At 68.0% G+C, this 16,299-nt stretch overlaps 1 protein-coding gene and 2 long non-coding RNA genes across 3 annotated transcripts; 1 reads left to right on the top strand and 2 right to left on the bottom strand.

Annotated features, from left to right (window-relative positions):
• Window positions 1-186: 186 nt before the first annotated feature.
• On the bottom strand, window positions 187-12,681 carry MAN1B1 (mannosidase alpha class 1B member 1). The gene is made up of 13 exons (XM_058693422.1): window positions 12,435-12,681; window positions 11,824-11,932; window positions 11,016-11,131; window positions 9,334-9,488; window positions 8,931-9,043; window positions 7,408-7,593; window positions 6,658-6,806; window positions 6,130-6,318; window positions 4,052-4,242; window positions 3,054-3,174; window positions 2,085-2,282; window positions 1,806-1,937; window positions 187-1,115 (listed from the first exon to the last, which is right to left on the bottom strand). Exons 1-13 carry the CDS (start codon window positions 12,543-12,545, stop codon window positions 903-905), a joined length of 1,983 nt encoding a protein of 660 aa, XP_058549405.1. The 5' UTR covers window positions 12,546-12,681; the 3' UTR covers window positions 187-902.
• LOC131491011 (uncharacterized) lies at window positions 9,488-12,113 on the top strand. Its single transcript, XR_009251277.1, has 2 exons — window positions 9,488-9,902; window positions 9,938-12,113. It is a non-coding gene; the product is annotated as an uncharacterized LOC131491011 (long non-coding RNA).
• Window positions 12,682-13,781: 1,100 nt separating the features above from the next.
• On the bottom strand, window positions 13,782-16,095 carry LOC131491010 (uncharacterized). Its single transcript, XR_009251276.1, has 2 exons — window positions 15,171-16,095; window positions 13,782-14,931 (listed from the first exon to the last, which is right to left on the bottom strand). It is a non-coding gene; the product is annotated as an uncharacterized LOC131491010 (long non-coding RNA).
• Window positions 16,096-16,299: the final 204 nt, after the last annotated feature.

The following is a 16,299-nucleotide window of genomic DNA, read 5'->3' as shown; positions in this document are numbered from 1 at the left end:
AGGAGGGAAACAGCAGGTGCTGGAGGAGGAGCAGGTGCAGGGCACCAGCTCCCACGGGAACCTGGACTCCGTGTCCACACCGCCTCCTACCAGCTCTCCAGCCTGATGGTGACGGTGGGAGTGTGACGCATGCCCCACCCATGGCTCAAGGAACACAGGTTCCATCACAGACACGGGAGACACCAGTCAGGGCAAATCCACGTTTATGCTGCCTGGAAAGTCCGTTCTGTCGGGTGGTCCAGGAGCAGGATGAACTTGTCCACCCGCCCCTCCCCGCCCCTGCAGGGCCGGGGGAGGATCCCTGAGTCCAACATGTAAACACCACAGCCGGCCAGGTGCCCGGATTCGCAGGAGGTCACAAGTGCCCCCCCCCCCCCCCCGGACTCCCGGGTCAGGGCACATTCACAGACTCGGAGAGCCCGGGCTGAACCGCATGTCGGGCTGTCCCTTCAGCTCATCTCAGAACATGTGTGGGTCCAGGAGACCCAGAGCGGCCCCAGGGGACAAGCAGAGACACTGGGGCCACACAGAAGACGTTTGGGGATCAGGAATGTAAGTCATGATTCAAGCAGGAAGGTCCCCAGCAGGTGGGGCCTCGGGGATTCACAGCGCTGACCTCACGACACCATCCGACGTCATGAGAACCACAAGCCAGAAGTGCAAAGCCAGCGGCAAAGCACCGGGCGCCCAGCTGCCCTGACCACCTCTGAGGCCCTGAGATGTCAGGCTCGGTAACCCCCCGGGGAATGTCATCAGCCTGACCCCGGAGCACGGACAGTCGGCCGAGGGGACCACGCCGCGGCCAAGGTCAGGAGAGTGAACCTACCCAAGGCCAGGGTTCCGAGGACAGGTACCCACAAACGCAAGACGTGTGAGGCCCCCGGGCAGTGCCCACAGGGGCGTCACCCCACCCTAGGCGGGGCCCAGATGGGCAAGGGGTGAGCCTCAGTGTTGAACACGTAGGCGTCCAGGCTGAGCAGGGCCGGGTCGTCGGAGAAGAGCAGGTACAGGTACTTGAGCGTCTCCCCCAGAAAGAAGCTCTCCATCTTGTCCCGGGGCTGGGGATTGAGGGGATCCTGGACGTTGCTGATGGAAGAATAGCCACCCGAGGGGACCTGCACGAGAGCGGAGACCGCGGCGTCACCACGGCCGCAGGCCCAGCCAGCTCCCCACGCCGGGCTCAGCCCTCGGGGGCGCCGGTGGCCGCAAGGCCCCCGGCCGGGGCCTCTGCGCCTCACCGCGGCACCCGTGGCCAAGGGCAGGGTCTGAGGCAGACGACCCCAAGGTCCACCGGGGGGACCGGCCCCCCGGGAGCTCAGCCGCAGCTCCTCCAGACGGCCCCTCAGAGACGCCAGCCGCCCTCACGTGACCCGACGTGCAGCCCGTGCTCCGAAGGCCGCGAGCACCTGAGGCGGCCGGGACCCACCGCCCGGCCGCCACAGGGCGTACGCGGGTCGGGTTTTGGCGCTCTCTCTCTGCCGGGGTGGGTGGCAGGCCCCGGACACGGCGTGACCTCCGAGCCACGGCCCAGACCGCGAGACGGGTGTCAGGGCCACGGTCACGGTGCCGTCTGGGGTGGGAAAGGGCCGCCCGGGGCCACACGGAGGATCCAGGAGGAGAGTCGCCCTGTGCACACCGGGCCACAGAGCCTGGTCCCCGAGACCCTGGGGCACATGGCGCCGAACTCCCGAGGCCACGGCGGCGAGCCTGCACCGGCCCCACCCCCCTCTGGCTGCCCAGGGGAGCCCTGCCCTAGGGGAGCAGGGACTAGGGGCGGGGCGGGGCGGGGCAGGGCGGGCGCTCACCCGCGTGTACTTGTTGAAGCTCTGCAGGATCTCCCAGCCCCAGTCCTGGTACTTGCGCTCTCCCGTGAGGCGATGCAGGTAGAACAGACTCTCCACTGTCTCGGGCCGCAGCAAGTTGTGCCTGTCGGCCGGCTGGGCGGGGGAGGGGGGGAGGGAGGGATGGGGGACACAACACGGGCTGAGCTCGGCCGGCTGGGGTCGGGGGACACGGGAGGAGCTAGGCCGGAGCTAGGCCGAGCCCGCAGGGCGCCCCCACGCCCAGACCCCGGCCCGGCTCACCTTGACCTGCACGTCCTTGCGGTCGCTCTGGGGGTACAGGTTGAAGTGCACGATTTCGGGGCTCAGCCCCGTCTCCATCTGGCGGTTCATCTGGTAGCAGGTGTCCATGAGCGCCCGGGCCAGCTCCATGTGGTCGGCGGGCAGGCCGTGGTGGGCGCCCAGAGCCAGCGTCCCTGGCAGGAAGCACACCAGGTGGTCCTGAAACCAGAGCGGTTTCCTCACCACTGTGGGTCGGTGGCCACGTGGGGCAGGGGCAGGGGCAGGGGCGGGGGCCACACCGGGTGCAGGGTCCAGCGCTACCTCAGGCCCCCCGCATCCCCAGGGGTCGACGGGCCTGAGTGGGGACTCCTCAGGGCCCACAAGGGCAGGAACGTGGAAAGCGACGCCACTACGGGCCCGGCCCCTGGAGCTCCACATGGGCAGGGGGGAGGGTGGCGGACGGACACCCGCCTGCCAGGGGAGCGGATGCTGACCCGGGTCTGGCCCTGACCCCACAAACACTGATGGAGTACCAGGGGCAGGGGACAAGTAACTAGATCCAGGGCAGAGGGCAGGGGGCAGGGAGGAGAGAGGGGAGGAGAGAGGGGAGGAGAGAGGGGGAGGGGGGAGGGGAGGGGGGAGGGGAGGGGGGAGGGGAGGGGGGAGGGGAGAGGGGAGGGGGGAGGGGAGGGGAGAGGGGGGAGGGGAGAGGGGAGGGGAGAGGGAGTGGAGTCTTGGGCATGGGGGAGGGGGTCTTGGGGGACGGGAGTGGCACCCCGGGGGAGGGGCCGGGGACCCATCACAGACCCCAGCCCCCCTTGCCGCACACCGCCGCGCAGTCCATCATCGACCTGTGAGGGCTCACGCCCCATGACCAGAGTCTGAGCCATCTCTCCAACGTCCAGACTCGCGGAGCCACCGGGGGCCCCGGTGGGTGGGTGCGGCCCCCTACGCCCCCCTACGCCCCACCTGCATCACAACCGTGCTCACCATCTTGGCACTGAAGCGGCCGTGGGCCAGCTCCCCCACAAAGGTGAGCTTCCTGGGCTCAGACCTGCGCAGCAGGTGCCTTTTGATTCCCTCGACGGCTTCGAGGTAGTCTTCCAGTAACCTGTGAACCGGCAGGCCCCGCGGGCTCAGGCCAGGTGGGTGCGCGGCCCCACCCCCCGCCCGGTTACCCAGGAACGGGCACGTGGCCACGAGCTGCCATCCCCACGCTAGTGGCCAAGAGGCCTGGCCCCGTCTGGGGTGGCACCACGCCAGCCTGGAGACGCAGGCTCGTGGCAGTCAGCGGCCTGGGGCACACACGGGGCTGTGCCCGCCACTCCCCCGAACAGGGTCGTTCCTCTCAGCCGGCCCCCGTGGACCACCCGGGACCCCACGTGCCCACCAGGGTTCTCTCAACGTCCCCACGCTCAGGCGTGGGGAACTCCGGCTCCCCAGGCGGGATGATGCCCTGATCTTTGCCCGTAGGGGTCGGCCTGGAGCTGCCCCCCCCCCCCCCCCAGCGGTCCTAGGTCGTGGTCACCCTCTGGCGTGAGACTTCAAGGATTTCCAGTTCCTTCGCTAGAGTGACCTGTGTTTTCCCGACCGCACGACGAGGCTCCCCGAGGCACTGCTGTCTGGGAAAGCGCACGTCTGAAGCGTCAAGCAGGCAGCGTGGGGAGGCCCAGGGGCCCCTGGCCACCTTCTGCTGGGGAGCGGACAAGCAGAGCCGCCTCCACAACCCCGAGGACGAGAGCTCGGCCGGTGAGCCGGGGGGCCCCTCGGCCGGGCCCAGACCCCAGGCCCCGCCTGGCGCAGAGGGTCCGGGGACCTCCGTGACCAGCCAGGCGTCCTCTCTGGCACGAAGGCCGTGCCGGGAAGAGACACGTCCCCCGCGGAGGGGCCGAGTCCGGGTCCGGCACGGCCGCTGCCTCCTGACCGAGAACTCGGGACAAGGGGAGCCTCGGGGACCCCGTCCCCGAGGCAGCAGAAACAGGCCTCACTGCGTCTCCTTCTTTCCGCCCTGGATCCACTGCTTCAGCAGGTACTCGTAGTAGCTGTCGGCCCTGGCGCCCAGAGTGAACACTCCCACGTGAGTGAAGAGGCCGCTGTGCGTGTTGATGAACATGGGCACCAGCCCGTCCTTCTTCCCCGACAGGGAGTGCACACGCCTCGTCACCTCCTCCGCGGCCTCCTGGGACACACACACACAAGGGGAGAGTGCGGGTGAGCCAGGGGGACGGGGCTGCTGGACCTCGGGCCAGCCGAGGAAGGCGGGCCTCGTCGGCTCACCCCTCCTCCGTGACAGGCGGGCCCGTTCCCAGCGGAGGACGGAAGAGGCCGGTGTCCCGGCCCACGGCGCTCCCCTGCCCGGCTGCACCGGGCAAGGACTTCTGAGGGTGGCCCCAGCCACACGGCAACCAGGTCCCCACCCTCACACGCGGCTGCCTCGACGAGCGGGCAGATGCCGAGGGCCCCAAACACAGGGCTGAGCTCCTCCTCCTGGCAGGGGACCGTGTCTGAAGGCCACAGCCGCGGTCCCCGGGACCTCCTGCCCAGGCGTGGCCGTCTGCTCCCGCTCGCTGGAGGGAAGGCAGGCGCGTCTGCTTCCGAGCCCGCGGTCGCGGCACACCCGCCCGCTGATCCTGCTCATCCTTCGAGACCCGACCGACCTCAGCTCCTCCCAGGCAGCGCCACGCATCTGTGCTCCATGGCCCTGTGCGCGTTTGCTCACGGTGCTCGGGACCCCGCCTGGGGAGTGACCTCCTGGCCTCCACCCGCCACGTACGCCCGCCCCCTTTTACAAAGTGCTCCGAGGCAGGGGCGGCTTCAATTTCCCTTGGGTCTCCAGCAGCTACAGAGATCCGGCATCGCAATGGCGCCCGGCCGACGACGTCTCAGAGCAAACAGAGAGACGCCGAGCTTCCGGAGTACGAGCCAACGACAGGAAAGCCGCTAATCCGCCGACAAGCAGACAGGCACCCGGACGCCCACCTCCACCCGGGAGATGAACACGGGGCCCGTGGGCGTTTGGAAAACGCCACACGTCATCAGGACAAAATCCACAGCCCAGAGGAGGCACCCTCACGTGCCCACCGCAAAGGCTACCGAGAAAGACCGGAGGACAAGCGCGGGCTGCCGCGGAAAAGCCAGAGCCCTGTGTGCGCCTGGAACCTTCTCCCGGGAGCGCCGCTCTTACCACCCCCGCGTGGGAAACAACCCAGCTGCTCCTCAACGCACGAGAGCCCGGACAGCACGTGGTCCGACCGCACGATGGCAGACCACCGGGCCACGAAAAGGGATGCTTCGGACACGTGCTACGACACGGGTGCGCCTCGCCCGGACGCTTCCAGCGCGGACGAAGACGTCACGCGTGGCGACAGAACCGGCCACAGACGGCCCACGCCGTACGTAGGGCCTCGCTCACGCCGAGCATTCCACACAGAGAAAGCCACGCACGACGAGTGGATTTGCGGCCACCGAGGCAGGGGGCCCCGGGTGGGAGCGCTAGGGTGCGCTGGCCTACTTCCTGAGGTGAGGACCTGGTTCTGGAATCAGACGGTGGCAGCCGCTGCCCACGTGGGACTGCGGCGCGACGTTCAAGCCAAGAGGCAAAACTTCCTGACGTTCGAATCGCAGCTCAGGTTTTTAAGGCAGAGGAAGAGTGACAAGGCAGAGCGCCAAGTCCAGAGGGTCCGCCGCGTGCTGGAGACTCACCCACAAGGAGAGGGACCACGGCCAATGGGGTCGGGGCGAGGGCCAGGGGCGAGGGCCATAAGGACCGTCAGCGACGGGCTAGCAAGGCCGAGACCCACGACTGTGGGCCCCTGCCTCGCTCCCGGCACGGACCACCCCCGGGGGCCACCACAGCACGAGGCAGGGGGCAGTTGGGACCCCAAGGACACGGGCCCGCGCTCGGACTCAGCCCCCAGTCGACGCCCTCCCCGCCCGCGCAGCTGAGGAAAGGCGAGGGACGAGGGACCGGAAAGCACAAAGGACGGTGGTCCTGCGGCCCGGGGTCAAGGCCACGCATGCCTCCACTTGGCGTGACGCCTCCGGCCGGCAGGCCGGCCCCCCGTACCTGGAACTTCTTACTCCCCGTGAGGCGGGAGAGCTCTCGGAACTCCAGCTGAATGCTCGTGACCTCGGCCACCGTGCTGTCCGAGGTCCAGCGGGGCGGGTGGGCGGCTCCGGTGCCGATGTTCACGTCCGAGTATGGGATCCTGGAGGGCGTCTGGAACGCAGGCAGCAGCCGATTCCCAAAGTCTTCCTGATGACGCGACACGACGAGGACCGAGGTTTCCCGTCACACGGCAGCCTCGGCTCCGTTCCACGACGCCCCACCCTCCCGCCCCACCTCCGCCACCCCCGCCACCCCGCCACCCGTGCTCACCCCCGTAAGTGGACACGGGACCTCGCTGGCTTCACGTGGCCTCGGCGCTCAACTGCGGCGAGACCGAGGAGCCCCGAGAGCACTTCCCCACGGGTTGCGACGGTGACAGGGACCTTCCCACGCACGTGCGCGGGAGCGAGACCCGGAACAGACCCCCGCCCCCACCCCCGGGGGCCCCTCGAGCCACGGAACCTCCACCGGCGCCCGGACACTCACGGCCTTCCTCAGGAAGAGGTCGTCCCCGGACAGGTGGTAGGCGCTCAGAAGGCCGCCCAGGATCCGGATCGTGCTCTCGAACAGGTTGACGTCCACGTCTTTCTGAAACCGGAGCTTCTTAGACACCCACTTGCGGGCTTCTTCAAACTCTGCGACAGGAGACGGGGTGGGAGCGGGAATAGGTTACAGGTCCCGGCGCCCCCGTGACCGCTCGCTGGCTCTGGGGCCACGTGCGTCCTCGTGTCTCTCTCTCCCGAGCGCTCTCTCTCTCACTTCCCACAGCAAGGGGACACACCGCGGAGCCCCCTGCACCCGGAGGACGGGGAGCCAGCGTGCCGTCGTGAGCACCAACGCTGACGGGTAAAGGCCACGGCCCAAAGGGCCACGTGAGTAACTCAGGGGGAGCCTCTGGCCTCTGCGGAAGAGAGACCCGGGACGCCGATGGCCTTATCGGATCACGTGCTGCCTCCCACCAGGGAGCCCCTTTCCGGCTAGCACAGGAGCACGGGCTGGAACTGCCCTTGGGCGCCAGCCCAGGCCTTCGGCCGGGAGCCGAGGGGGCGACTGCCCTGAGTGTCCCCGGGACGCCTGACATCAAGGGACAAAGCGACTGCCTGCCACCCAGGGGAAGGGAGAGCTCCTCAGACGGAAACAGTGGCGTCTACGCCCTCCAGGGCACGGCTCGCTCACTCGCGCGCCCAAGCGTTCCACCAGGGGAACCTGGCCGCGTGCTCGGGGACGAGCAGGTACCTTTTTTCAGACCCAAAATCCACATGGTGTCCAGGGCGTCAATCAGCGTAAGTCCCAGGCCAAACCACTCGCTGAAGGACCTGGACACGGGTTTCAGCTCGTCGTGGCCCCAGGCGAACTTGCGGTAGCCGGTCCACGCGTGGCGGAAGGCGTCTATCACGGCCCTCTGACGCTCGTTCGGGGAGGCTGGGAGGAAGACGGCGGGTCGTGGGGACCGGAACCGCCCAGGGTTCAGACACCGCCCCTCTGCAGCCCCAAGCTGCGGGGCGCTCAGTGGTGGGGGGGGAGGGGGGGAGGGGGGGGGGGAACACCGTCCGGGGCCGCAGGTCAGCAGCGGACGACCCCGAAGGTCGGGGCGCGGCGCCGCCGGGCTTGGGGCCACACGGCTGGACGCGGCTGCCAAGGTGGCGAGGCCTCCAGGGCCCACACGCGACGGCTCGGCCTCTCATCCGCCTGGCCTGCGCCCGTCCGCCTCCACCAGCCGCCCGGCGGGCACGACCCTCTGGAGCTGCGGGGAACACGCGGTGGGCGGAGGTGTTTGAGGCAGCAGACCGGTGCCTGCCGCTCCGCCACGGCAGCCGCGCTGTGCAATCCGGCCGGGGGAGCGTCAGACGTGGCGGGCGGGCCCCGGTGACCTCCACGAGAGCGCCTCATCTCACAGGTGCCCACGTCGTGCCTCAGCAGCTCTGGGTGTTTTCGGGGAGGGAACGGCGTGTGGCGGACACACCCAAGGCCGCCCTGGGGCCCTTCCAGGGTGGCCTCGACACCGACCGAGAAGGTTTCTCCCCTCCACACGTCGGAGGACCAGGCCCAAGTTACAGGGCCACCAGGCGGACAAAAACGTGGGCGTCGACGGCTTCGCGACACGTGTCCTCTCGGTGTGGCCCGAGGCCCAGTCGTGTTGGTATCTGCGGCTTTGACATCGGTCCTCAGAGCCCCGCGACCGCTCTGCCTCCCCCCACACGCCCGGGCCGCCCGTCCCGGCTCTGGGCTCCTTCTTCCTCCTCCCCTCAGTGGCAACAGCGACAGGACTGGAGGGTCACAGCCTGGGCCCCAGGCTCAGCTGACCTGGCGCGAGCCCCCGCTCCGGGAGGCAAGTGGCCGTGGCCGCTGCCGGCCTGACCTCAGGTCTCCCGTCCGTGGAACGGGCCTACGACAGACCGATGACCTCAAAGGCCGCCACGAGAACCAAAGCAGACAGGCCGCACGGAGTGTACCAAGCGCCAGTGCCCCGAGGGCCCTCAAGTACAGGTGCCAGAACGCAGGACCCCAGGACCCCACCGAGCCGGGGCCGTGTCTCCACTCTCCCCAGGCCCCACGCTGGCACGGACGCGGGCAGTTCCCGCACAGGCGGCCTGTGGCTGCCGCGATGGGCCTGGGACCGCGGGCCGCCGTGGAGCCCCGTGTCCTCTCCAAGGCTCTACAGAGAGCTGGGGCCCGCCCGGGTGCCCAGCTGGGTGTCCGCGCGCCCTCTCCGTCACCATGTCCGGGTGAGGCCCGACGGGGCGCAGGCGGGGCCTTACCTGGTTGGTTCTGAATCCCGGGGGCCTGTGAGGAAGGCTCGGTGGGGGGGCCCTCTGCCTTTCTCGAAGGGGGTTCGGTGCCCTGCTCCGGCTCGATCACTGCACCCCTCCAGCTTCAGGGAGAGGAGGAAGAGGGGTCAGCCGGCTTGAGGGCAGAGATGCAAACGCCCGCGGTCACAGCCTGGCTGGGCTCGTGGCGGCCCTCCGCTCCATGCGGCACGACGCGGACAAGGCAGGGCCCCGCCCCCACCGGGGTCCCGCTCTCTCCAGTGTCTGCTCTGAGAGGAGAAGCCGCTTCAGACAGCGCGCCGATCCTATCCCTTTGTTTTTCAGGAAACGTCAAACGGACCGGCCTCTGCGTATCTATCGACCCGTGCTGCCTCGTCTCTGACGCTCCCTGTACCTGACCACCGTTCTCTGGGTGCTCTCTTCCTGACGAGCGTCGCCCACCACCTCGTCCCTCCGCCTCGTGTCATCCTGCCTCCGGTCCTTGGAGTCTTTGTCGGGGGCTCTAATCTGCAGGTTGGGCGGCCCCCGTCGGAAATGCCTCTGAGGCTTCTAGATCAAAACAAGAGCCACTCGTGAAAACAGTTCAACGGCCCAGGAGCTGCCACTCTGTTTCCACCTGGGATGCTCTCCCTATCAGACCCAACCCCACGGACCGCGTGGAATGGCTGGTGGCGCACGGCCCCCGGAGCACGTGCCTTCCCGCTCCCACGGCAACATGCAGATTTGGCCAGAAGATCCTTTCTCACGATCTCCGGGCCCTGACCAACCGGGACGGAGACTGTGCCAGCGGGCCGGCGCAGCCCTGGACAGTGGGTTAGAATCCTGGCCCGGGAGGGTTCCAGGCCGTCACAGACCCTAAAGATAGCAATAAAGGGTCAGAGCCACGTCCCCGTGGACGGAGGCACAAAGAACACTGTCCCGGGCCTGTGCCCCAGGACTCCCACCCTTCGTCCTCAGAACCGGGTGGCCGGGGCACCGGGTCCAGGGACGGAGCGCAGGGGCCCAGGCGTAGCCCGTCGTCAGCAGAGGGCAGGAGGAGGCCCCTCCTCCGCAGGACACAGCAAGGAGGCCGACTCAGGGATCGAAAACATCTCTGCCGCTCGCTACCCACAGGACCCGTGAAGAGGTCCTCGTTGTAAAGACACAAGTGCCACGGAACCGGGACGCCCGTGGCCAAGAGAACGGGATCTGGCCGCACACAAAGCACCGGGGCTGACCCAGGCCTGGGGCACAAGTGCCGGAGTCTGAGCAGCAGAAAAGGTCCCAGCGGCCCCGCCACAAGGGGCCCCGCCCCGCGCCCCAAGGCCCGGACCCGGGGAGCCGTGCACACCGACCCCGGCCGCCACCACAGACGGGAGCACGGGCCTCCCGAGCAACGGAAACGTGTCTTTCGGCGGGCAGCCGTGCAGGCGGGCTCTGCTCCCATCGCCGTCACGAGAGCCCAGGTGCACGAGAGCGGCCAAGAGGAGCGAGAGACGTGCGTGTCGGCTCCACGAGGGAGGACGTGAGCTGTTTGACACACAGCCTCCGAGTAAGACGGTTTGCAGAGAGGCCTCCTGGCCGCTCCCCGAGGGGCCCGACCCCGGCCCCCTTCCCCGCCCACGCCCTCTGAAACTGCAGCTCCCTGAACAAGCCCAGCTCTCCCTGCCTCGGGCAACGTCACTGGACTCAAGCCCTGCTCTCCCGACTCTACCCAGGACCAGCGGCTCCCCGGTCTCACACTGCAGTTCAGCGTCCCGTCCCCAGCCTCATCCCTGGAGGCGACTGCTATTTTCCTCCCGGGATGGACACCACGGGCCACCGGCCTGCTCCCGCCGGCCTGCAGCTCCTCCAGACAAGGGGCGGGTCTGTTTCGCTCACCAGCAGGTGTCCAAGGGGAAGGAAGGAGAGAATATTCCTCCTCCTTGCCCCAGGCGTCATCCTACTGGCTCAGAATAAGGGGCGCAGGGCGCGAACATCAGACAAACAACAAGGGAAAGAACTGCTCCCCCGTCCGCGTGGACCATCACGCGCGGTTCTGAAACGCCCGTGGGACCGACCCCGGCCGCAACCCCACGTGTAGTTCACTGAACATACCTGGGGTAAAAGCCCCGGCGAGTTTTCCGGATTAGCATCTGCCTTCCGAGGAGCCGGCAAGACGGGCGGATCTGCCGGTCTCACCTTCCGCTCTTCCGCCGACCTGCCATCCACGGCTAAACGAGAGAACAGGTTTTATCCCAAACGTGCCGCACAGCCCCAAGGAGAGCCCGAGCGAGCGCGTGGAGGAGCACGTCTAGGCGGGCACTCCTCACCACGAGAGGACACCGTGAGACCTGGGGAAGGTCCTTTAAACCAACTCAAGAACGGCCAAGGGTAACCAACCCTTCCTCACAGCACTTGGCAGCTTCCGTCCTGCAGCCCAGCCCACACGGACCTCCCCTCAGCGGCTTCCCTTCCAGGAAGCGCAGAAGCTGGCCTATGTGCAGCTGTCTCCAGCCACCTGCAGCAGCTCCTGAGCTTTCCTCCCCCACAGGGGTTCCCTACGCCCTCACCCAGACTGCCCGGGGCCGCTCGGAACACACGGTAACACGTGTGAGGAAGTTCAGGGAGCGTGTCTGGACGGGGCACGCGACCTCAGGACCCGAACGTCTCCCCCGTGAGGCACAGAGAACGGAGAGGCCGGCCCTTACACCGGACACCCAGGAAGCAGTCGGGCAACGTCACATTAACTCGAGCCACGTTCTAGCAGGCTGGCTACAGACACTCTCCGCTCCTTTTCATCTGCGCTTCTGGCCAATTCGCAGACGCTCCAGGCGCTTAAAGCGCACGGCCAGACCGCTTTTGCCCAGCCACCCGCAGTCAGTGACGCACACGCATGGGGTTGAGGCACACGCGCAGCCGGTACCTCTCCACTGGTCAGCCACGCTGATGTAGGACAGGAGCCCGCAGAGCACGAGAAACGTGAGGAAGAAAAGGATCACGTTGCGCTGTAATCTCGACAGCTGCTTCCATTTCTACGGGACGGAAAACAACACAGCTGGGACCCGTGCAACCGTTGCAAATTCAGGGAGGACAGTGGGTAAGTCCCAAGGTCCGGTTTCTGAACCGGGGGAAGCGCCCCGGCGGCAGAGACTGACGAGCCGCGGGGATATTCCAGACGGTATAGGGGAACGGAAATAAACAACAGACGCAGAAGCCATACGTGTCCTATCGCAGGGGCAGTGGGGAAAGGCTCGCGCGACGCGCGTGTTCCGTCTCAGGCAGCCGGCGGGACCCCGCATCTGCCCAGATGTGGGGGTGTCGATGCCCTGCAGCCCGAGACCGCGGGGCTCCTGACCCACCGCGCCGAGGGGCGGCCTACAGCTTTCCTCCTCCCCGTCCCCGCCCCGCCGAGCGCGGGCTGTAAAGACGGCCTGCGGCCGGCGACCACCGCTCCCCGGGCCCGGACGAGCGCCTGAGCTCCAGGCAGGGGGCGGCGGGCGGGCCGCGGGACCCCGGCCCGGCGCCGACCCTCACCCTCCAGCACGAGCGCCGCCGCCAGCTTTTGCTGCCGTCGTAGCTCTGGCCAAGGCTCAGCGTCACCGAGATGAAGTCCCGATGTGGCGCCGGCGGCGGCGGCGGATACATGACAGCGGTGGCGGCGGCCCGGGCGACCCCGCCCACTGGCGGCGTCAGGAGGCCGGGCTCTGAGAGGCGCCGGGGGCTTCGCTGGTCCGACACCCGCGGGCAGCCATCGCAGCGCCGTCCACACCCCGCCCATCGCGCGCGCGGCCAATGCGCCTGCGCCGCGCCCTCCTATTCCCCACCGCGCCTGCGCCCGCCCTCGTGGCCCCCAGCGTGCGTGTTTACGTCCCGCCGCGTCGGCGCACGGCCGCACCTGCGCCGCGACGCGCTTGCCCGCCCGCGCCTGCGCGCAGCCCGCCGGCGCAGAGCCTGGGACTCGGCTGGGCGCCGCGTCCCCGGGACCGGCCGGCTCCGTGGTGTTGGCAGGACGTCCGGCGCCCCGCGCCCCCGCTCCGGGGCTCGACTCCCGGCCCCGGGCGGATTTCCCGGCCCAGAGCTAGTGGGGGCCGCAGCTCAGCGAGAGGACAGCGGGTCCGGTGCGAGCCCGAGTCGAGGCGGGGCGGCTGTCGGTGTCCGCTCTTTGGAGCCGATGGGCTTGGGGGCGCGCGGACGACCGCCGCGGCGAGGTGTGCGCGCGTTTCCCCTCAGTAGACACGCGGCAGGGCGGAGCGAGCCCCGCAGCGCCGAGGGCCGTCCCGCTCCTTGCCGGCCCCCTCGGGTGAGCCCGCCGCCTCCCGCAGTCCTGGCCGCCGCACTTAGGGGTGTGTGGCGGGCTCCCCGGCGTGTGCGCCTCCCTGGCTTGTCTGAAGCTGCCCCAGAAAGCGCCTCCTGCTCTCCGCCACCCCCCCCCTTCCCTAGCGGGGGTCATCCCCGAGGCCCCTGCGGGTCTTTTCCCCACACAGGGCTCTGCCGGTAGTGCCAGCGGTGCCCTCGTGCGTCCGTCCCTGCACATGCCGACAGCATGTGGTATCTGGAGAAGGTGGTATCTGGAGGGTGGATCACCGGGCTCTCCAGCTGAGGGCGCGGGAGCCCACCCCTGGAGACCTAGCCCGGGTGGGGTGGGGTGGTTCTGCCCCCCCTCTCCCCCCGCCCAGGGTGTCGGACTCACTAGGTGGTTCCTGGCCTCCCTGAGAGCCTGGCGAAGAGCTGGGTGGGAGCTCGAGGGGCCTCCTGCGCCGCCCAGAGCAGGTGCGAGCTCAGCGTGTGGACTCTTGCTCTCTTGGATGCACGGAGCTGAGAACCCCCGCTTGCCGTTCCCAGCACGCGTGCGGTCAGAAACTGCGCTCGCCAGGCCAGGGATCAATCACGGCATCTTGCGTTTATTGGGAATCCGCCACGTTCTGTGGGAAATCAAAGAGTTTGGCAGCCTCTCAGAAGTCCGTGGCTTCCTTATCGGTTGTCTGGGGAGGGACAGTTTTGTGCTGAGGGGCCCGTCCTGCCTCTTGAGTGCAGTGTGCACAGCAGCGCGCACCTGTGAGCAGTGACCTAGGGCTCCACCCGTGTTCCTGGTTTGGGGACGTGCTTCAATCCTGTAAGCTGCAAACCCTGTGGAAAAGCCTTTCTGAAGGCTCTTGTGCCCCCGGATCACTGGGCCGTGTTTGAAACTTTACGCGCAGCTGTAATTCTTGTACAATAAACGGGGTCTTTAAAAACAGGCCATTTCAGTAGCTTCCCCAGCTGGTGTAGGAAAGAGGCTGCACGGTCGTTGGGCTGTGGCAGTGAGGAGCAGCAGCTGTGGGCAGGACCCCGGACCTGGGCCCCCGCCTTGGCTGGCCCTCCTCTGTCCCAGGCCCTTTGCTTGCCAGCGGAGCATCTGGGAGAAGCGTCGTAAGGCACGCGGTTCAGCTCTGAGGTCTGCGAAGGACTGGCACAGCGCGGGTGGGAGCAGAGTCCTCCTCCGGGCTTTGGGCCTGGCCCCGACCCCGCCGCCACGCCCAGGTCCGGGTGCGGGGGGGACACACGTCCACCCTCCGCTAGTCCACTACAAGCCACTGGAGGAGTCAGCAGCCTCTGAACCCACCGCCCAGGTGACATCCTTGCCCTGGGGAAACCGGCTTCCGTGGGGGTGTCGCCGCAGTGTGAGGGCGTGGGAGCAGGCGGCCTGGCGGGGCGGCAGGCTGCATTCCACGCCGCCCTTCGCGTCAGCGGGCGGGGAGGTGCCCCCGTGCTGCTTTCCGGAGGGGAGAGCAGCAGGCACTGGGGCCCGGAGCAGCAGGGCTAGGAGCCAGGGCCAGCGGGTCTTCCCCAGCCTCGGTGGGGCCGCAGGGGTGCAGCGTGGGGACCGTGGCCCCGTACGTGGAGTCTGTGTCTCCCTCCAGAGAGTGCGGGAGGTCCGTGAGCACCAAGATCTGTCGGAAGCTACTGGCAAGCTGGTTGGGGGACGGTGCTCCCCGCCTGCTTATATTTCAGACTAATTAGCCACCACGTGGGGCCACTGGAATTGGTCCCACTGGTTGTTGGGGAAAAGAGCTGAAATTCAGCAGCCTGAACCAACCGCAGCCCTGGCCGAGGAGCCAAGGCCTCCAAGGGAGATTGAGAGAATTCAGTTTTAGGTGTGCAGGCTGTGCGTGGGGGGTGGGTGGGGGTGGGGGTTGGGCACTGGGGGGCTGGAGGGCTAGGCCGCGACCCCCCCCCCCCCCCCGCCATGCCCGGTACTTGGTCAGCTGCAAGAGAGGGAGGGAGCAGCACCTTTGGTAGGTCGCCCTGCGGGGGACGGACACCGTCCCCTCCTGTGGCCTCGTCCGTCCGTGGGTCTGCAGAAAAGCCGGGGTGGCCGGCGCTCCCCGCCGGGCGGATCTGCGCGCGGGGCTTGAGGTGCCGCCGTCCTCACGTACGTCTCCGCTCCGACAGAGGCAGGCCTGCCGCCCTCCCCGAGGACGCCGCACCTCTGCCTCTCGCCCAGACCTCACAGCCAGGAGCACGGCCAAAGAGCCCCGTTTGGTCACTTGTGTCCCCGGGAACGATGGCGGGAGCGGCGCCACCCCTCAGGACCCCGGGGTTGGCAGGCCAGAGAGGAAGTCAGGGCTGCAGAGCCCTGGCCCGGTTCTCATCCGGGATCGGCGGGGATGGCAACACGCACTGTGGGTCGCAGCCATACCAGTGGCAATGTTTTGGTGTTATATGATGGACAGTCATTGTGGCCTCTGGTTGCCACAGTGACAGTCCTGGGGCAGTGTGTGGGGCAGCTAACTGGCTGCTACCCGATCGTCTGGCCTGGGGCCCTGGTTTGTCGGCTGGAACCAGAGCGCAGGACCCCAGCCTTGCCCTGTCCCAGTGCTAGACAGGCCGGACCTGGGCAGAGACTGGAGTCGTGCTGGCCAGGGACAGTCTTGGCATGGGGACAGGTGACTCACCTTCCCTTTGTGGCCTTGGGCAGGGGGTGGCTCTGCTGATCTGGCCCCTCACACGTGCCTAGGACTGGATGCCAGGGGAGAGGTGGCCCCCCTGGTGTCTGGGCACTGGGTACCTGCCGCAGCCCCTGGCACTGAGGGGCCAGTGGAGGGAATAGCCTGAAGGGCTGGGGTCACGCTCCCAGCTCCCAGCAGGGGCCTGGCGCCCCCATTCTTTTCTCTTGTCGACAGCTGGAAGCCTAGAGTCTATTATCCTTCCAGAAGCTCTAGGAATTCCGAAGTGTCCTGACCATTCCTGTCATGAGTGCTGGGGAGCCGTGTCTGTCTCTGCCGTGCCTGGTGCTGTTTTTCAAGGACACTGGCTTCCCTACTCTTTGCATGGAGGCCTTCCTCATTTACAGCCTGTGTGACTCTCCCACTGGGGCCACAAACTCTGTGTGGCGTCTTTTCTCACCACCTCCAGGTCG

The sequence above is a fragment of the Neofelis nebulosa genome, chromosome 12 (genome assembly GCF_028018385.1).
Source record: "Neofelis nebulosa isolate mNeoNeb1 chromosome 12, mNeoNeb1.pri, whole genome shotgun sequence".
Lineage (NCBI taxonomy): Eukaryota > Metazoa > Chordata > Mammalia > Carnivora > Felidae > Neofelis > Neofelis nebulosa.
Note: the sequence above shows the minus strand (reverse complement) of the source record. Positions and strands in the feature narration are given on the sequence as shown.

Bases quoted from the DNA above. Each gene is read 5' to 3' on its own strand.
- MAN1B1 (XM_058693422.1), bottom strand. From the start codon at position 12,545: ATGTATCCGCCGCCGCCGCCGGCGCCACATCGGGACTTCATCTCGGTG. The intron at 9,044-9,333 runs GTACAGGGAGCG...CTCTCCCTGAAG, and splicing joins ACCCAGAGAACGGTGGTCAG to CTGGAGGGGTGCAGTGATCG. The intron at 6,319-6,657 runs GTGAGTGTCCGG...TCGCGTCATCAG, and splicing joins ACCTCTTCCTGAGGAAGGCC to GAAGACTTTGGGAATCGGCT.